Source organism: Bicyclus anynana, chromosome Z (assembly GCF_947172395.1).
Source record: "Bicyclus anynana chromosome Z, ilBicAnyn1.1, whole genome shotgun sequence".
Classification (NCBI taxonomy): domain Eukaryota; kingdom Metazoa; phylum Arthropoda; class Insecta; order Lepidoptera; family Nymphalidae; genus Bicyclus; species Bicyclus anynana.
The window spans coordinates 1,263,189-1,285,322 of record NC_069110.1 but is presented as its reverse complement, the minus strand read 5'-3'; the positions used below and the strand labels follow the sequence as shown (position 1 = coordinate 1,285,322).

General features: G+C 37.3%; 1 protein-coding gene across 3 annotated transcripts in view; it reads right to left on the bottom strand.

Moving 5' to 3' along the window:
• Positions 1-21,894, bottom strand: part of LOC112050446 (L-lactate dehydrogenase) — a 29,281-nt gene extending 7,387 nt beyond the window's left edge. The window contains exons 1-5 of one of the 3 annotated variants that reach the window (XM_052890613.1): positions 21,736-21,894; positions 6,829-6,956; positions 6,054-6,171; positions 4,257-4,381; positions 271-493 (exon numbers count right to left, since the gene is read on the bottom strand). In XM_052890613.1, coding sequence (XP_052746573.1) covers positions 271-493; positions 4,257-4,381; positions 6,054-6,171; positions 6,829-6,951 — 589 coding nt within the window. In that variant the 5' untranslated portion in view covers positions 6,952-6,956; positions 21,736-21,894. Of the gene's footprint in view, positions 1-270; positions 494-4,256; positions 4,382-6,053; positions 6,172-6,828; positions 6,957-16,676; positions 16,892-17,730; positions 17,905-21,735 lie in introns of those variants that run through there. The other 2 variants (XM_052890611.1, XM_052890612.1) reach the window with 2 other exon arrangements.
• Between the last annotated feature and the right edge of the window lie 240 nt (positions 21,895-22,134).

The following is a 22,134-nucleotide window of genomic DNA, read 5'->3' as shown; positions in this document are numbered from 1 at the left end:
AGTTAAAAGGTTTTTAAAAGATTGGATTCATCATGGAGAAGTCATGGGTTAGACTATTTACTTTTGTCATACTCTTTTTTATTCAACTTCTAGTTGGATTTCCATCTCTTATTTTCTAGTATAAAAAAAGTTAATGAAATAAAATTTTAAAGAAAGAACACCTTCTACATTTCTTAGCCCGACTCAGCTATACCACAGTGCCATCACATGGCAAAGCACATTGGCTGACCTATGTCAAAAAACTGTAACATATTTTTGAGAGATAGTCACCGCTACTGTCGCCATGCTCGCCGATGATGTACCCGTGGCACGAGGTAGCAGCGACGGACAGTTTCTCCGACAGCAAGTAGCGGAAGCGCGCCGAGTCCAGGTTGGTCCCGGAGCCGATGACGCGGTGCTTTGGCAGCCCGCTTAGCTTCCACGTCACATACGTCAGGATGTCCACCGGGTTGCTCGCGATTATGAAGATCACATCCGGACTGTACTGAACCAACTGAAATATACAGATACTCGTATATACAGGGACTGGAAACACATCCCTTAAAGGGGTTATAGTAGGGATTAGCTATCAAATTGCATTAGGTTCATCACTATCAACCCAAATTCGGCTTACTGCTGAGCTCGAGTCTCCTCTCAGAATGAGAGGGGTTAGGCCATTAGTCCACCACGCTGGCCCAATACGGATTGGCAGACTTCATACACGCAGAGAATTAAGAAAATTCTCCGGTGTACGGTTTTTCCTTCACCGTTTGAGACACGTGATATTTAATTTCTTAAAATGCACACAACTGAAAAGTTGGTGGTGCATGCCCCGGACCGGATTCGAACCCACGCCCTCCGGAATCGGAGGCAGAAGTCATATCCACTGGGCTATCACGGCTCAGCATTAGGTTATATGGGGCAAAAATATATAGATGCCTATGTGCCAACTGCTATATCATTACTTATTTAGTACCAATGATAATGTATGTTTAAAAATAGATTGAGTAAAAAACAATTATTACAAAAATTCAATTAATTAATTGAAAATTAGACTTGGGCGTCATATTATTCCTCTAAAATTCTAAGTCAATGTCAACCGATGGCTTTTTGGTCGATCATCGAAAAACGATAAATCGATCTATATCCCACGATATTAGCTTACTCAAATACGCAGCTGACATTCTCATCAACAATATAAAACAATCTGAACGGCGCACGTGGCTCTGTGCTAGATCTCCTTCCTAATACTATAAGAGGGTAAATGGAACTTAAGCCAAAATGTGGGTTGCATTAAGGTGATCTTTGACGATCATTATCATAATTATCCTAATGATTATAACTGACATCAATGACTTGCAACAAAGCTCGGGGTTGTAATTCCATCAACTTCTCAAAAGGAGACCGACCTTTATTCATACATTGATGGAATTTATATAATATCAGTTTTAGACTGGTTTCATTGACAGTATAATCCAGATGTGGGCAAGTACCTACTTTTAACCGACTTCCAAAAAGGAGGAGGTTTTACGTTCGGCTGTCTGTACTCTGTATGTTAATTTTTTTATTTATGTCCATTTGATATTTCCGTCAGTTGTAGAGATGTTGTATGACGTCATTTTAAATCCAATTTCGCGGACCACCCAAGTTGGATGAATAGCTATTTTCAATGAAAAATGAAAAAAAATGAAAAAATCTTTATTCGTCAACTAAGTCTTACAAACAAGTAGCAAGGGCCCCTGTACTAGGTGGAAAACCCGTATTACTGGGTGCCCCGCTCATTCACCACACAGAACAACCGTAGTTAACAAATAACAGAATTATAAATTATAATATATTTAGTGTGTGTGTATGTGCGTGTGTGCGTGTGTATGTGTGTGTGTGTGTGTGTGAGTGTGTGTGCGTGTGTGTATTATCAGTTTGTGTTTTATTTAAAATAATTGCGTCCGTATTTAAGAAAAGTTATCTTTAAGTAAAAGTTCAGTTTGTTCATAGTCTAGGGCCAGCAAGGTATCAGTTACCACCCGTTTCAATTTATTATGAGTCAAAGCATTAATTTTGTGACTTTTATTAAATTTGTTATAGAGAAATGAAGATTGGTAACCATATTGCTTTCTTATAAATTTAGTTCTGCTTCGTGTATATTGGCAAACTTTAGTAGTTCTACGTTTTGAAGTGTTGTGTGGTTGGAACGGCAGCTTTTGGTGAATTTTATTTATACAGTTAAATATATATGTCTGTCTAATTGTGAGTAATTTATAGCTGGAGTGTAGTGAAAAAGTGGGATATCGAAAAGATTTAAAGAACATCACTTTTAACAATGATCTCTGAGCTCTTTCAAGGGCAATTAAATGGGTTTTGGCTGCACCTCCCCATACGGTTATGCAGTAACTAATCACAGAATGTGCCAGAGCCTTGTATGTATTTATGAGATTTTTTTCATTAGCAACGTGTCTGAGTTTTTTGAAGATCCATATAAGTTTTCTCGTCCTATCCGTAATGCATTCTATATGTCGTCTCCAGCTCAGATGCTGATCGATAATTACTCCTAGATATCTAATACTATCAACTCTAGCAATATTGTTGCATGTGCAAATATTTGAAACGGAATGGTCGCAAGTATGTGCTTTCAGACTAAAGTTGATGTTAGGTTGTGTCACTTTATAAATGGAAAACGTTAGAAATTTGGTTTTATTTATATTGAGAGTTAATAGATTTGAATTCAACCAGCTGGAGACGTGTCGAATACCTGACTCAGCGACTTCTTTTAGCCTATCCCATGTACCTGCATGGAAGATGAGTGCAGTGTCATCGGCATAGGTATATATTTTACAATTTTGGATTTGATAATTACAGAGATCATTTACGTAGATCAGGAACAAGGTAGGTCCAAGGACACTACCTTGTGGTACGCCGTAGGAGATGTTTGTTGGATTGCTGATATATTTACCGAGTTTAAGTTGGTTTTCACGGTTAGACAGGTAGTCAGTGAGTAAAGCATGGGGCAGGCCTCGCACACCAATATTGTGTAGCTTTTTTAGAAGGATTGGTACAGAGACGGTTTCAAAAGCTTTGGCTAGGTCCAGAAAGACTCCAGCGCATTTGTTACCGGCATCCAGGTGATTACTAATTTCCTCAGTTAAGGCTATCACTGCGTCTTCTGTGGAGATGCCGTTTCTAAACCCGTACTGGTTTTTAGCTAACAGGTCAAATTGCATCAGGTATGTATTAAGACGATTATTTATAAGCTTTTCCAGGATTTTTGATAGAACCGGGAGAACTGAGATCGGTCTGTAATTGTCAACGTCGTCTCTGCACCCACCTTTATATATCGGTGTAACAATGGCTCTTTTAAATATAGATGGGAATCGGCCATGTTCAAAGCATAGATTGTAGACATGACTCATTATTGGCATAAGAATATTTCTAGCTTTTTTGATGAACGACGTAGAGATGTTGTCCCACCCTGGGGCAGAGCTATATGAAAGGTCGAGTATAATAGAGTTTATTTCTGATGGGTCAGTGTTAAGGAGTGCAAAAGAGTTAGATGGGGTTGATATTGTGTCCACTTTGCTATCAATATCAGTGGGCGAGCCTGTTAATTTTTCCGCCATGTCTTTGCCACGATTAGAAAAGTAACAATTAATAAAATTTGCAGATTCTAAGGGGGAGTTCTTCAGGGTAGTAAGTTTGGTTGTGTCGTCAGGTTTGTCTTTATTAGTGTAACAAATTGATTTTAATGTTTTCCACAAGGATTTTGAATTTTTTGCACGGTCTAATCTATTCCTATCGTAATTAGTTTTAAGTTTCCTAATGAGTTTATGACAGTAATTTCTGTAGCGAGTGTAAGTAATTTTTAAGAGGTCGTTATTTGGATTTATTTTTACTTTACTGTGTAGTTTGTCCCTATGTCTTATACACCGTAGAATTCCTGGTGTTATCCAGGGCTGGATGCGACGTTTCCTGTTGGGTATCGTAGTTATTGATCGATTATTATGCAATGCCGTAGAAATTGTATCAACCAGGCACTCGGCAGCTTGAATTGGGTCATTCAATCTCAATGCATTTCTACAATATGGGTACCAAATGAAAAGGGCTTATTAATACATTTTAAGATTAACTTGAAAATATGAACCAACTCAGAGTCTTAGCCAAATTCAAAGAGGAAAGGAACGCTTATTACATAACTATGGCCAAAGTCAGATATAGATTTTTTTAAGTATTTTTTTAAGATTGGCAGTATAAGGTATGCTACATATCTAAAAAATGCTCCATACCGTTGGGATGATCATCTTCAGTACGTCAGTGTTCCTCTGAACAAGGTTGAGGCGGGTCTCGCCCTCGCGCTGGCGCACCCCCGCAGTCACCACACAGATCTTGGAGCCGGCAGTTATCACCGGATCTGAAACAGCACAGCGGGAAGTGATGATGAGGCGTTCGAAAAACGTCGACCACAGCACAACCAAGCGCAGTTCGTTGCGCAACCAGCAGACCAACTGGTCTGCTGGTCTACTCATCGACCATGATTACCACCCTACTCGAGAAGATGTACCGCCAAATGACTTAGCGTTCCGGCACGATACCGCGTAGTCTATACTAATGTTATAAAGAGGTAATATTTGTTTGTTTGATTGCAATGAATAGGCTCTGAAACTACTAAACCGATTTGGAAAATTCTTTCACTGTTGGGAAGCTACACTAGCCAAGTTTGATATAGATATTTTTTATCCCCATATTCCTACGGGAACGGGAACCACGCGTGTGAGACCACAGAACAGACATCGCTAAAAGCTAACGCTTTATATCTGTGGGTGAAACTGCAAGTCCGGCTGGTGAAAAGTTTCAGCCGTGGCTAATTACCACCCTACCGGCAAAGACGTAACGTCAGGTGATTTAGCGTTCCGGTACGATGAAGTGTAGAAATCTAAAGGAGTGTGAATTTTCATCCTCCTCCTAACTAGTTAACCCGCTTCCATCTTAGATTGCATCATCACTTACCAAAAGGTGGGATTGTAGTCAAGGGCTAACTTGTAAAAAATAAATAAAGCAATAGATAGTTCATAAAACCGTTGTTTGGTAGATGGCGGTAATGCCAAAGTTTAGATTGCTTAACTTTGGCAGTACCGTCCTCCATGCTAGAATACGAACCTATTTTTGACTTGTTCTTAACGCAGTACTAAGGAGTTCTAAGAGATGGCGCTGATAATAATACTAATATTTTATTATTCTTTGTTTGGTTAACTATGCCCCTGTCTCAGGGACTACATAAAAATTGTTTTTGTGTTGGATAATCCATTTATCGAAAAAACCTATAGGCTGTATGCGACGACCAATAGGAATCAATGTAAAATGTGTTAGAAACAGGAAATATTATTCCTTAAACTCGCGGTAGAATTCGCAGGCCTCCTTTGATTAATAATATCTTTATCACCAGATCTTCACACAACTCGCCTCACACAACTCACCTCACCTGCTCGTGGTTCGCCAATCAGGCAATAAATTCATAATTCATAATGATAATGACGCAACCGTAGGCATGAAGGTGATACCACCTGCTTCCCAACTTCGAGCCGAGAATTTTAACTGAAAATTTCTTAGAAGAAAAAAACACTGAGTATCTCATACCTATAACTCGAACCAGGATTCGAACCTAGAACCTCGTTATCTGAAACCACATAGGCTTACCTTACCACTGGACCAACAAGGCAGTTTTAGAACATCTTCATCATCAACCCATATTCGGTTCACTGCTGAGCTCGAGTCTCCTCTCAGAATGAGAAGGGTTAGGCCAATAGTCCACCACGCTGGCCCAATGTGGATTGGCAGACACACTACGAGAAAATTCTCTGGTGTACAGGTTTCCTCACGATGATTTTCCTTCACCGTTTTAGACACGTGATATTTAATTTCTTAAACGCACAAAACTGAAAAGTTGGAGGTGCTCGCCCCGGACCGGGTTCGAACACATCCTAATCGGAGGTAGAGGTCATACCCACTGGGCTATCACGGCTCCAAGTTTTAGAACATAAAGGTAAATAGTTCTTTCGAAAATGTTACAGAAGTGGTATATGTACCTGCGCTGGCTTGAATCTTGGCGCTCTTCAGAAAAGCGGAGCCATGTTGGAGGTCCATCAACTCTCCCCTCAGCTTGTCTTCGTTGACGTCAATCAGAGCGATGTTATTAGTAACGCCCTGGAGAAAACCGACAGTAACATTACTATAAATATCAACCATAATCTCAAGTTGTTGGTAGATTTAGCGACCCCCACTAGATGCACCGATAACATCCAGCGGGTAGTACGGAACTGATGGATACTGCAGCGCGTTAGTGTGAAAATTTAAGGAACGTATTTTTACAAGGGAAAGGCCTGAATGCCGGCAGCTCGAAAATTTGGTGTTTGAAAGTCCATACAATTGGCCTATGTCCAGCTATGTAACTCTATCGGCTGATTATGATAGTAATGAAGACGGAAGTTAAATAGTAATTACCTATGATGTGAAAACTACGTCATAATCAATGACAACGTTCGTTGACAACAGTCCCATGATGTGCGGGCAACAGGGAGAAAGACTGCGCGGGTGTGAAATCGTGCGTGCGGGGAAGTGACGTGCATCAGTCGTGGGTTTTTCATTCATCACTACACGCCGCCCGGCCCGCGCGGAACATCGGGAGTGTTACGAACGAAGTTGCCAAGCTATAGACTGATGACGGCACGCTCATCAGTAGTCCATAACCATTTCATACTTCGCGGTTTTACGAAACGATCCTTCAGTTTATACACACAGGCGCATGTTTGCTTACCTCTACATCCACAGCCAAGCGGACTTAGTGGAATAGATTGACTGTACCTGAGTTAACATAGCGAAGACCGCTGCCATGCCGACCTGACCTGCGCCCACTACGGTGACCTTGTTGCTATTGTCTTCAGACTTGGGCTGCACGGGCAGGAAAAGTTGCTGAATGGTTGCCATTCTATCTGTGAATTCAATACAAGTGAATTACAGAGTGCCTCCAATTTCGGAGGGTGTGTTTCGGAAGATCTCCGGGCACCCAGTTATACCCACGTATGTAAGTGTATGGAGATGATAACATGATATAAGTATAATTAAGGATCTGGTAAAATAAATGGCTTACAAAAGTATGTTTCTAAAAAAAAAATATTTTTATTATCACTCTTCTTGCTCAAAAAGTTCGCACTAAAGCGGCGAAATTTGAAGTTGTATTTTATTTTTTTCGGTTACCAACAATCTTAACAAACAAGCAAACGAAGAAACAAACCAATCACAATTCTTCAAAAAATTTCGTAAAACTCAGGCAGCATGTTCTACGATCTTTGCTTGTCCCCCGTTGGGGACAAATTAAATATGAATTAAAAATGTCGTAAAAAGTTGTAGTCAAGGTCTTACTTGTAAAGAATAAAAAAATAAGCTGTCCTACTGATGGACGTGTGCCTCATGGTTAAGTAGCCTACAGAAATTGTCTGAGTGACGTCACTGTTTGGATTCGCCGGTTTTAGCAGAGAACAGCAAAATAAACAAATTATTCATTGTTCATTATAAACTTCCACAAAGCATCGCCTGGTGCTATTCAACAAATAAATATGTATTTACCTGTCATCCGATAGTACCTACACAACGGTTTCCTAACTAGCCTCAGTCGGAACACGCAAATCATTTTAGTGATCGCACTGTTGTTTGCAGTATCACTAAAATCCGCACTATTACTGCAGTCTGCACATGCACTCATATATTACACTTGTACTATTATAATATATTCTGTGCTATAACTCCATTCGTTCACACGGTAAACTAAACAACACACTCGACTCGATAAAACTTTGAGAGTAGTTGATTTCCTTGATATAATTATTATTTTTCATGTCATCGTAACGAGGAAACGTTTTCCCATTTATTATAGGTATGTATTAGATCGAGCGCCTGCCATGGTCAGATTTATTATAAAAACTCTTTTACCATTGGAAAACTACATTATCTAGTTTCTAGTAACATCCTAATAAGAATACAGTAATGATTTTAAACTTATTTCGTGGTTGTTCATTATGAATGTTATTTAAACGGGTACATACCACGATAAAACGACGAGATTTTTATTGTCGATATTTCGACCCGTTTAAATAACATTCATAAGAATACAGTAGCTAACTTATCCTAATAACTATACGTACAAATCATGCCCACGTAACAGTGGCAAGAATACTGGCTGCATTTCCGCGTTGAACAACTAGGCTGATCCTTTGCGCAAAAAATGAGTCCTTCTGTCAATGTACCTTGTACATCCTACTAATATTATAAAAGCGAAAGTTTGAATGGATGTTTGGAATGGAAATAGATTTTACTCTGGATAAACACATAGGCTACTTTTTATCCCAGAAAAAATCATGGTTCTCGAGGGATTTGTGAAAAAATAAATTCCGCTAGATGTATTATAAATGCGAATCATTATTTTGGATGTCTGTTATATATAAAAACTGCTGAATTGATTTGGCTGAATTTTGAAAATGAATTTAAATACCCTAGATTAAGCTACTTTTTATTCCGCGTAAAACTAAATAACACGGACGATGTCGCGGGCGTCCTCCGGTAACTTATATTGTACCCCAGTATTCCCACGGATACGGGAAATACGTTGGTAAAACCGTAGAACGCCGCCTAGTACACCATCTATACTAATATTATAAAGCGGAAGAGTTTGTTTGTTTGTTTGTTTGTTTGATTGAACGCGCTAATCTCAGGAACTACTGGTCCGATTTGAAAAATACTTTTAGTGATAGATAGCCCATTTATCGAGGAAGGCTATAGGCTATATTTTATTTTCAAAAAAATTAGGCATCCTTCCTGAAACTCCAATAATGTAACCCAAGATGTACATGGCGTGTGTTCGCGCCTTCCCAAAAGTCTGCTAATTCCCTCAAGCATTGTCATTGCTATTCAAAAGGCCAAGGGGTTGCAAATACAGCAGCGTCATTCACTCGACCGTAAAATGACCTCACTCTCAACCAACACGCGCACGAGACGGTTGTAGCTTGCCAATTTGTCATCGGACTTAACCTTACTTACAATAAACCTTTTCAACCTTCTCCAAGTTTTTCTTTACCAGCATGCGCTGCAAAAACTATTGATGTTAGAATAAAATAATGTATGACAACTTTGTAGAACACATCATTTTCTACAAAAAATGTCGCGACAGCATATATCTATCTATCTATCTATACTATAATAAAAGAGTAGAAATCGAGTGTCTGTACTTTGACCAAATTTAACTAAAATCAAGTTAGGGCGATTAGAAATGAGCAATAGAATACAAAAATATTTTTTTTTATTTTCTTGCCTGTCTGTCTGTCTGTCTGTCTGTCTGTCTATCTGTCCGTCTGTCTGTCTGTCTGTCTGTCCTTCTGTCTGTATGTTCGCGCTATTCTCTGGTTCTGCTGAACGGATTTTGACGCGGATTTAGCTTAATCTATTTTATCACTATAGACTATAGATTAAGCAAAGTTCAGGACAACATATAGGCTTTGTTTCATTAAAATTGGACAGATAGAAAAAAAGTTATCTTGAAAAAACCGGATTGCTCAAATTCATTCGCAGGCGTTATTTGGAGAAACGAGTTTTCAACTAAAACTGTGTAATATCGATATTGAGGCACATATTCTATACTTAACTGACTAATTTGTTTATTTGGTTGAACGCGCGAAACTAATCTCAGGAACTACTTAAAAGTTCAGGTTCAAACTGAATAATCCTTTTTGTGTTTAAATAGTCACATTGTCTACTTTTTTATCGTATAACGATAAGCAAGATTTATTACTATAAAAAGAGCACGAATTTGGCGCAATAGCTATTAAATACTTATCGATACTCTATACTTATAATAAAACTGTAACAGGTCAAATTACAGAACTTTTTGATTAATTTAAAAAAAAATATATCATAGGGCATTATACAATCGATACTGAATTCAAAAATATTTTTTTTCTATTATTTATCTGTCTATCTGTCCATATTTTTTGTTGACCAGGCATCACACTGAAACTACTGAATGAATTCAAATGAAACTTAGCACGGTTTGAGAACATAACACGGAGCAGGTTATAGAATACTTTTTATAGCGAAAATAAAATCAGAAGGGAGTGAAATAGGGGTTGAAAGTTTGTACGAAAAGTCCTCCTTTTTCCTGGTCAATTTACGCAAGCACAAAAAACGCGCTTTAAACTTTATTATAGACCGGCATAGCGCGGCCTTCTTCCGGGGGTTTGTAATATGGACTCTGATCGTGGCTACGGCTGGGCAGTTTACCGATGCACAAAAAACAGAACGTGCGGCCTTCGGCCGCGCACTTTATTGGAGCCCGGCCTTCGGCCGGGAGCTTATGATAGAGCCTGCGACCGTGACTACGGCCGGGCATTTTACCCAAGCACAAAAAATGGAACGCGCGGCCTTCGGCCGCGCACTTTATTGAAGCCCGGCCTTCGGCCGGGAGTTCTTGATACAGCCTTCTACCGTGACTACGGCTGGGTATTTTACCCAAGCAAAAAAAAGCGCGGCCTTCGGCCGGGGGTTTGTAATGTGGCCTCTGATCGTGGCTACGGCTGGGCATTTTACCGATGCACAAAAAACAGAACGCGCGGCCTTCGGCCGCGCACTTTATTGGAGCCCGGCCTTCGGCCGGGCTTTTATGATACAGCCTTCGACCGTGACTACGGCTGGGCGTTTTACCCAAGCACAAAAAACGGAACGCGCGGCTGAATCCGGGGGTTTGTGACAGGGTCTTCGACCGTGGCAACGGCTGGGCATTTTACGCAGAGACAATTAATTGCACGCCGGCCGTCGGCCGGGGGTTGGATAGGGCCTCCTACGATGGCTACGACTGGGCATTTTACCCAAGCACAAAAACGCGCACTTTATTGCACACCGGCCTTCGGCCGGGGGTTGTGATTTTGTAATTATCTATACTAATATTATAAAGAGGTAAAGTTTGTAAGTTTGTAACAATTTTTTGAAATGCGGTAATCTTCGAAACTACTGGACCGATTTTAAAAATTCTTTCACCAGTAGAATTCTACGTTATCGGGGAATGCTATAGGCTATATTTTATATTTCTATCATATATAACTACTGAGATATCGCGGGTTTTCTCTTACAGGTCAGACCAAAAAACTTACTTATTCGCATGCGCTGCCTCAACCATTGCGTATAACTGAAATAAATGTATGGAGGCTTTTTGAACCTTTAAAAGTTCTACAAAAAAGTCCGCGACACCATATATCCATCTTTTATATTTTAGCAGATATAGTACCTTTAGTATTTTAATAAATTATTTAAATTTTAAACTAAGGTTTACGTCATTATTTACACAACTAAACTTAAATCCTTATCAAAATAAATGATTTAATAATCACAAGGATATTATAGAGATAATATTTGCCCTTTACAGTATGTTAATTAGTTATATAGTTTCGGAGATAATACAAAATTTCTGAAAGTCGCAGAAATGCCGCTATATAACGCCCCGCGGTTTCAATGACGTGGTTCCCGTTCCCGTATGAATATGAGGACCAAACATAGCCTATGACACTCGCAAATAATGTAGCTTTCTATTGGTAAAAGAATTTTCCAAATCGGTCCAGTAGATCCAGAGATTACCCCCGACAAACACACAAATTTTACCTCTTTATAGTATTAGCATAGAAGTCGCTTGGGAAATTATAGTCTTTTGGTCATTGCACCACGCACAAAAGGCTGGACCAATTTTGCTGAGGGTAGGGATAGGATAGAGGTAGGGTAGGGGTAATTTAGGGAAAGTGTAGGGTAGAGTAGGGTAGGGTACGGATAAGGTAGGGGTAGTGTAGGGTAGGGGCAAGGTAGAGGTAGGGGAAGGATATGGAACGTATAGGGTAGGGGAGGAGTAGGATAGGAGTAGGGTAGGGTACGGGTAGGGTACGGGTAGGGTAGGGTTAGGGTAGGGATAAGGTAGGGGTAGGGAAGGGTTAGGGGTAGGGAAGGGTTAGGGTTAGCGGTAGGGTAGGAGTAAGGTAGGGGTAGGGAACATGTGTACATAAGTAAAAGCGAAAGCGAAAGAATGACCGCTATCACACAATAATAATATATTTTAAAGACGAAAGTTTGTGTGTGTTCCTCCTTTACGCTGCGGCTGCTAAAGCGATTTGGATAAAATTTGGAATGGAAATAGATTTTATTCTGGATTAACACATAGACTACTTTTCATCCCAGAAAAATCCATGGTTTCCGAGGGATTTCTAAAAAAACTAATTTTACGCGGACGAAGTCGCGGGCGTCCGCTAGTAATCATATATATAAAATTCTCATGTCCCAATGTTTGTTCACATACTCTTATGAAAAAGCTGAGACCGATACTTATGAAACTTTTTATGCATATTGGTAAATCTGAGAATCGGCTACTATCTATTTTTCATTCATTCTTTTTAGGGTAGGGGTAGGGTAGGACTAGAATAATATATAGTAGGAAATGAGTCAAAGTGAAACTTGACCGGGTCCGCTAGTATATTTATAACTACACATTGCATCAAAATGTGTAACGCTTAGTCACTACTTGTACATATTATGTATTCTGTGTCACTAGTGCTATGCACGAATGAAATCATTATGAAATACTCGGTACAAGGAAAACGATAATTTTCTTTAATTTTCCTGTATCCTGACCATCTTAACTAACATTATAGTTTGCGATTAAGTTTGTGTGTTTGTTATGCATTACTATTTAAATCCGATTTTCATAAAATATTGCACCTAGATATGTGAAACAAATGGGATGAGAAATAAGGGAAGAGAGTAGGGAAAACAAATATACCGATTTTAAATTAATCGACAAAATGTACACTAAGCGAGAAATGCTGTAAACTACTCACTCGAATTTTAAGATATTAAATATCACGTGTCTCAAACGTTGAAGGAAAACATCGTGAGGGAACCTGCACGCCAGAGAATGTCTTAATTCTATGCGTGTGTGAAGTCTGCCAATCTGCATTGGGCCAGCGTGGTGGACTATTAGCCTACCCCTCTCATTCTGAGAGGAGACTCGAGCTCAGCAGTGAGCCGTATATGGGTTGATAACGACGACTCACTCAAACGTATCCATTATGATGAATAACTAACTATGCCTTTTCAACTTGCATTAAAGATGTGTAACGACGTCACGTAGTATTTCAAACCAGTAACGTGTAGGTCGCATGACGCAACTATAACTACACTGTTCGACTGAAGTCTCTTATTGCATCATTTTTAGGGTTCTTTATATCAACAAGGAACCCTAATAGTTTTGTACCCTAATCATCGCTCCGTTTTGTCGTGAAAGACGAACAAAGGAGATGGTCCATTTAAGGTCCACTCTTGTACCCCGTATCATTAAAATTTAAAAAATACAAGGATTTTATTAAAATCTAAATAAGTGAATAAGTCTAACTAATTAAAAAGAAATAAATAAAATAAAAACCCAAGTTTTTGAGTTATTTCACTATGGCGCCCTTAAAGCAACTATGACATAGCAATTGACAGCAAACGTCAAATTACTACTGCATTGAAAACGTCATCAATCCGCCATTATTAAGAGTATAGTGTTGCTTTCTTGGGAGAGAATTAATATTATTTCAAAAGAATCAAAGTAAATTCTTTAAATAAATATTTTTACCCTATACCCTACTCAAAACTCTTATGCACGCCACTGACAAAGCAATACTTAAAAACAGTAAAAATAAGTATGGCGGTTGCACTCCCCTTTCGATATCGACTCTGAATTTAATCAGCGAATGGAAAATGATTAACCATTGCGAAACATTGACACATTTTTATTCTGCGAATGCCATAGTAGGTATGTAGGTACGTTGATATTAAGTTACTAACTAGCGAACGCCCGCGACTTCGTCCGCGTGAAATTCAGTTTTTCACAAATCCCGCGGGAACCACTGATTTTTCTGTGATGAAAAGTCGGCTTTCATTCCAAATTTGGGAAAAATCGCTACAGTAGCCGCAGCGCAAAGGAGTAACAAATATACACACTTACACACACTTGTATAGAAACTTGTCTATTGTATGGCGGTAAAAAATTTTAATCATTTACCCGAAAAGGTCAAAGATAAGACATTTATTGAATTCAGAAATTATATTTTTAATAAATAAATAGATGCAAATATTTATAATTGTAAAATATAGTATTTTGCTGGTGGGAGGCTTAGGCCGTGGCTAGTTACCACCCTACCGACAAAGACGTACAGCCAAGCGATTTAGCGTTCCGGTACGATGTCGTGTAGAAACCGAAAGGGGTGTGGATTTTCATCCTCCTCCTAACAAGTTAGCCCGTTTCCATCTTAGACTGCATCATCGCTTACCATCAGGTGAGATTGTAGTCAAGGGCTAACTTTTAAAGAATAAAAAAAAAGTAAAGACTATTTTCAACTAAAATTTTGACTAGTAATTGTAATCATTGACATTTTAAAAATTATGACATGAAATTTCTCTTATATATATATTTTTTTTTTATTGTTATTTTGTTTCTCTTTTGTAGCAAAATATACTATAATAATCTTATTGCTCTATTAACACAACATATCATAAATATTTTGCACGCCTTTAACGGCAAAACATGTTTGGATCGAAATGTATGTTTAATTTTATTAACCATAACCATATGTATAACCCATGTTTAAAGCAAATAAATAAATTATTATTATTAAACTTTCGTGTGCTATACAAATTTTAGTGATATTGCCATAGAAAACAACGTTTCTCGTTATTTATAGATAGACAAAACGATATTATTACATATTGTGATTCACACAAAAGGAAATCCCATTTACCAAGAACAAGGGTAGCCCCGATAAACTGCACAAAAGACCAACCGGAAAAGGATTTGTGTCCGATCTTTGTTTAAAAATAGAACAGATAAGGAGTTAGGAGTATGATTTTGAAATTTAATAACTGGTTGACAAAGTCAACGTATTATATTACTAGCAGACCCCCGCGACTTCGTCCGCTAGGAAATCAATCACCACTTAAAGTGTGGAATTTCAAAAATTCTTGAATCACATTTTGAAATTCAAAATTCATTTATTTCAAGTAGGCTCAGTTTACAAGCACTTTTGACACGTCAGTTGACTATTTGTAAAGATTCTACCACCGGTTCGGAAGGCAGGTTCTGCCGAGAAGATGCCGGCAAGAAACTCAACAGTTGCTCTTTTGATAACAATTTAATTACAATTTCTTATAGTTTTTCGTATTTTTTTTATGATTTATGAAGAAATTTTTAAAACTGTAACACTAAAAATGAAGGACTTTCTATATAACCCCTTTCAACCCCTATTTCATCCTCTTTTATCTTTATTTTATGGTCAAAAATACCCTATGTTTTGCTCTTATAATTTACCATATACCAAAATTAATCTCGATCGGTTCAGCCGGTTAGCCGTAAAAAGATTACAGACAAGCAGATAGATAGACAGACTTACTTTCGCATTTATAATGTTAGTAACATGCAACGTTGCTGTATATATACTGTGACATGTATTATAGATACATTGTAAATACCTAATTAATTAATATATTATTAGGTACTTTATTATAAATTTATTATTTAATTATTATTTGTATATTTAAATGGGTGTATAACCTGAAATAAAGAATTTAAAAAAAAATACTTTTACACCAAAGAAAGGGTTTTTGAAAATTTCAATCACTAAGATAAATTAAATTAAAGCGCAAACAAAGCTGCGAGCATTCGCTAGTGTGTTACTAGTCACTACTAAGTATGAAACAAAGTCGCTTTCTCTGTCCCTATGTATGCTTAAATCTTTAAAACTACGCAACGTTTTTAATGCGGTTTATTATAATAGATAGTGATTGAAGAGCAATATTTATAAGCATATTAACATTCATGGTTCCCGCGGGATTTGTGAAAAGCTGAAATCTTCACGAAGTCGCGGGCGTCCACTAGTAAACAATAAAATGTGAAATGCAAGTTTTCAAAACTGTGCAGATTGAAAGTTATATGAATAGTTATTTTGTGTAAACTTTAAACTTAATAATAAATTTGGAAAGACCGGGGATGTTTGTTGAAGGGTAAGTGTTGGTAAGGGTTGCCGGTGAAATTACGGTAACGTAAGGGTTAGCGTTCAAGAGGAGATAGGTATCTAAACTTAATAGAGAGTAGCGCATAGTGAGACATGTTTATCATCATTATCTTTATCACCCATATTCGGCTCACTACTGGACTCGAGTCTCCTCTCAGAATGAGAGGGTTACGCCAATAGTCCTAATGCGGCTTGCCAGACTTCATACACGCAGATAATTAAGATAATTCTCAGGTATTCAGGTTTCCTCACGATGTTTTTTCCTTCACCATTTGAGTGATATTTGATTTCTTAAAATGCACACAACTGAAAAGTCGGAGGTGCATACCCCGGACCGCATTCGAACCCACACCCTCCGGAGTCGGAGGCAGAGGTCATATCCACTGGGCTATCACTGCTAACACTGCTCGAGACTGACAGAGACTGTCTATATCAAGGTGTTATTTAGTTATAGAAGATGGAAAAAATGCACTGTCATAAAAAATTAAAGCTTTCTGCTTGACCAAACATTAAATAAAAAGTTCAAAAAAAAACTTAAAATCTGACGACTAGTTTTCATTAAAAAAAAAAACTACTCACCTGTATCACAAAAGCCGCTGTCACCGTTTTCAGACATTTTGAGTATTTTAAAAGAATTTCAAAAAAATATTTAAAAATTAATTATTTTAAAAATATTTAAAGTAAGTAATATAAAATATTATATTCAAACTATTTAGCGCACTTTAAAATATTTATGAAAAATATTCAATTCAAATTAATAAGTGTTCACTGCACAGTGGTCAAAGACTGAATGAGCGAAAATCACGTTACACGTATAATACAAAGGGATAGCAGGTTCAACATCCGGGCGATCCAAATTTAAATCGATGCTGGTTTTGATTGTAACTGCGAGATGCGTGCTGCTATGCACGTTGGCTATTTGGCAACCTCTCTCTTTAAAAGCTTTGAATTTAAATGCAATAAAATAAATATGTTGTTCAATAGGCAGACGTTTTTTACGAGGTTCATTATCATCCTATCTTAGTTTAACTGGCCACTATTGGGCCAGGTCTCCGTTCATACAAGAAAGGTGGGATGAAAGTTAAACCTACCCATCTACCCAACCAATGATGGCAGAAAAAACTTGGCTATTTGGCGGTCATTCAGATAATAATGACTGACTGTATATGTAGGTACTCTTCAAGAAACACACCATAAAGTTTCAAAATCCATTCTGATTATTTTTTACTGATAAAAACAAGAAACAAAAGCTAGGGATGATGACTGTTTTATAAATTGTATATAAATTAGGAGTATGCTAATAGTAAAGCAATTTCGTAAAAGTAAAGGTATCGGCGATCATTATAAATAAACCGGCGATAAAGTACAAATGTATGTACAATGTTCTTATAATTCGAATTCGTTTCTATCTCTCTCTATCAAGACGTATCGTGTTAGAAATTGAGAGATAGAATTGAATGAGTCTCACGCTGTAAAAATGTCTTCATTGAACATGGTTAAATTGGTTAAGTGTATATGGTCTTCATAAACCTGTTGTAACGTCGACCCCTTTGCAAACCTATCACTAAATCTGTCGGATATTTTAATGTTATATTATGCTTAAGAAATACGTTTAATAGATGAATGTACTCACTGAAACTGTATTCCTTATAAATGTTACACCCGAAAATCGACATTTTGAATACTTAAAAAAAATACGACGATTGTTTAAAAAAAACAAAAGGACAATCAACACTATTGTAAAGAAGAAAAATATTGTAAAGAAATTTTAATTTGAAACTTTACACGATGTTCACTGTTCGGTGGACCGGGAACGAATGAATGAAGGGATGAAAACACAAGGGAGCAGGATAAATAGCAAATATTCAACTCAAAAAGTACCTATGGAATACCTACAATTCCCTCTTTAGCCGGAGGAATTTGAAGTGGTAAGATTTTTTTTTTATTCTTTACAAGTTAGCCCTTGACTACAATCTCACCTGATGGTAAGTGATGATGCAATCTAAGATGGAAGCCGGCTAACTTGTAAGGGGGAATTCGGTTTCTACACGACATCGTATCGGAACACTAAATCGCTTGGCGGTACGTCTTTGTCGGTAGGGTGGTAACTAGCCACGGCCGAAGCCTCCCACCAGCCAGCTCTGGACCAATTAAGAAAACCTCAATCGGCCCAGCCGGGGATCGAACCCAGGACCTCCGTCATGTATATCCACCGCGCATACCACTGCGCCACGGAGGTTGTCAAAATCGTGTCGGCATGTATAATGAGAATAAGGACACTTACGAATATTATGTCGAAGATATTGTTAATAATAAATATTAAATACATTACAAAAAAAAATGTTAAAATGTGGAATAATTTGCCGTCTTTTGTCCGTGCCAGTAATTCACTTGCCATTTTTAAGTTTCGTTTAAAACGACATTATTTGTCGTTGAATTAAATTTTTATTTTTCGAGGTATTTATTTTATTGTTATTTATTATTTATGTAGTATATATTATATATTTTTAGTTGTAATATATTATGTAATACATATGTAAATTTTAATATTATATTTGCGTAAATATTATATTATATTTATTTAATTATTTATATATATAATTACATATAATGTATTGCACCTTCCCGCTCTTTCTTCGCAAGTTCTCTCGTCAGGGGTTGCCTGGTAGAGATTACTTTTAGTAATAAGGCCGCCTTTGCATGCTAAGTTTAATTTATCTTTTTATTGTTTTAATTTACAATTGTATTTTTGTGTGCAATAAATTATTTCTTCTTCTTTTTCAAAATTTGCTACAATTACTTTCTGTCAGAAAATATTTTCAACATAACGGAAACACACATGAGAGGTCATTATATCTAAGTCAGCTCTATAACACTCAAAAAATGCATCATATTCAATCCATCGTATCAAAAGTGCTTGTAAACTGAGCCTACTTGAAATAAATGAATTTTGAATTTGAATTTTTACACAGACTTGTAATACCCGTTTCTTTTTACGTCGAGGATTAAAAACAGATCAATTTGATTCGTATTTTATAATCCGTTCAAAAATAAACTAAATGCAGCTGTAGATATAAATTGTGGCTGGAGACAACAGAGACGTTTTCTTTTAATTGAACGTTCAGAAATAACAGAGATCACGAAAATAGGAGCTTCGTGCTTTCGCCACTACGTCGCTGTTAGAGGTCATTGTCAAGGGCAACCGCACGCTCGAGTTGTAGGTATACACTATACCTACATACTGCGTGTACATACGCTATTAGAATGACCCGGTCAACTTTTTTAACCGACTACCAAAAAGGAGGACTGTATTATGTTACCATATACCTACTCTCACAATGTCTTGAGCACTAGCTTGCTAAATTCATGACTGTAGTGGATTTTTTACAAAATTTAAATTTCAACTTTCGCACATTAGCCCTCATACTCCGAGGCATGTGTAGTACTTGTTGATTATGTCTAAATTAACTATACGATAAGTATGGAAATTCTAAAACAACTTTTGGGAGGCTTCGGCCATGGCTAGTTACCACCTTACCGACACAGACGTACCGCCAAGCGATTAAGCGTTCCGGTACTATGTCGTGTAGAAACCGAAAGTGGTGTGGATTTTCATCTTGCTCCTAACAAATTAACCCGTTTCCATCTTAGATTGCATCATCACTTACCATCAGGTGAGATTGTAGTCAAGGGCTATAGTTGATATTAGTGACCCGGACCGAAGGCTTGACGTGATCTCTGAGTAAAGAGGACGTAAAACCGGCAACATGCCAATTTCGTACTGTGATTTTCTAAAGAAACAGAACCTGGGACTTAAATTGGAGACAAAACAAGCAACCGACGACGTACTTACAACACTCACTAAACTAATATCAATAACCTCATGTGTCAAAGGTCAAACATAGCTTAATTTAAATATTACAGCATACCATATCGACTCGGAGAGGGATTGTAATCGACGTCAACCAGGCGTTCGACTCGGTTATAGCTAGCCGTCGTCAGTTTTTTCAGCTTGACGACCGATAAAACTGATCGTATGTTGGTCGCGATGTTGTAGGGTTGCCAACCTTTTTTTTATTCTTTACAAGTTATCCCTTGACTACAATCTCACCTAATGGTAAATGATGATGCAATCTAAGATGGGAGCGGGCTAATTTGTTAGAAGGAGGATGAAAATCTACACCCTTTTCGGTTTCCACACGACATCGTACCGGAACGCTAAATCGTTTGGCGGTACGTCTTTGCCATTAGGATGGTAACTAGCCACGGCTGAAGCCTCCCACTAGCCAGACCTGGACCAATTAAGAAAACCTCAATTGGCCCAGCCGGGGATCGAACCCAGGATCTCCGTCTTGTAAATCCACCGCGCATACCACTGGGCCACTGAGGCCGCCAAATCTTACTTTATATAGTATTGTTCTATAGTTCGTGTCTACGTACTATACATACTGTTGATAAAATACTTATTGTATATTTTCAACACTGAACTCTAACAAACAAAATTTTTATTTTACAACTTTATGATAATTAGTTTTTGACAGTTGTAATAGCGTCTAGCTTATGTGACCTTGTCTATGTTGCTGAGTTCCAAACATTAATATAGCAAATTAGAAAATTTATTATTATTTCCGATAAATAAATCTTGAAAAATGCAACAAGATTAAATATTTTTTTTAAAATAAATGACGATTTTTTGCTTATTACATAAAATACTATATTTTATTTAAGCGTACTATATTTTTTATAGCAAAATCTGAAAAATACTATATTTTTCTGAAAAAATGTTGGCAACCCTAGATGTACTACATGACTATCGGTGTGTGTGACAAAAGTGATTTGACGGTAACATTGATCGTGTGTGGCTAGCGTTATATTGCAAAGAATGCTTATCTATAATTATACCTACTTACATAGATAAAAATTGATAATTTGTAAAATAGTTTGTTTGATTGAAGACATACATTGCTCGTACTTGTAATATTCGTGTATAAAGAACCCACGGTTTTAGCCGTTCCTGTGGGAACAGGGGGATATAATGTACCTAGTCTTCATTATTTGATAAAGATGTATTACAATGAACTAATTTTTGAAAACGTTTGACCTACCTACCTACTTTTTGAGGTAAATCGTATCAAACAAACAACCAAAAATACCTATACCATTTCTCATTATAAGAGTTTAGCTTGATTGATATGTATAATCAAAGATTAAAATGTCGTTGTGTATAATGGTTTAAACGTACGTAATAACAAACCCGTAATACTAGTAAAGTAATTCATATTAAGCTATAGAGTATAGTGAATACTAGAAATATAATAAATAGAAAATACACATTGGTTTTAAGCAATGCATTAAAAAAGTAGGTAATTTTATTACAAATACAACACGCAAAGCATATAAACACAAATAAAGAACAATAGGTAGAAGTACCTACAAGTTAAAGGAAAACTTAGACATACACTGACCGGTAGTAGAAAATGTAAAATGTATGTTACATTTTACATTTTCTCTAAAAAATGTAAACAATAACTGTAAACAATTTTATAAAACTTTTCAAGTCATTAAACGTGAATTATTTTACAGTTTGTAATACATAAAGGAAATTTAAATTCGCCGGTAAGTATAATAAATGACTTACCTTTAGTTCGTTCTCACAACTCTCTCAAAGACTTTCGGCGAGTGTGCGCGTGCCTGCAGTCGCGTACAAAGTTGATGGTATAATGGACCCAGTGAGGCGTCAGTTCAAGGTGACCCTCCACAATTCGTTTTAGAAGCCACGCCATCGCGCATGCTTGATCGACACCGAAGGAAAATCCACCCAAAAACGTCTGTAAGATAGTTCAATTTACACTGGCCGCGCATTTTTGATACAGGATAATGGAAACGGCGGCACGCTTTAATTCATATTATACATCATTGCATGAAATGTATGTAGATTATTTTATGTTAATTGTATTTACTTGTAGAAAATATTTGGGGTTATCAAATAGGTAAATAACTGGATCCAGCAGTCTGAGTAGCGACTTGGTAGCGACTG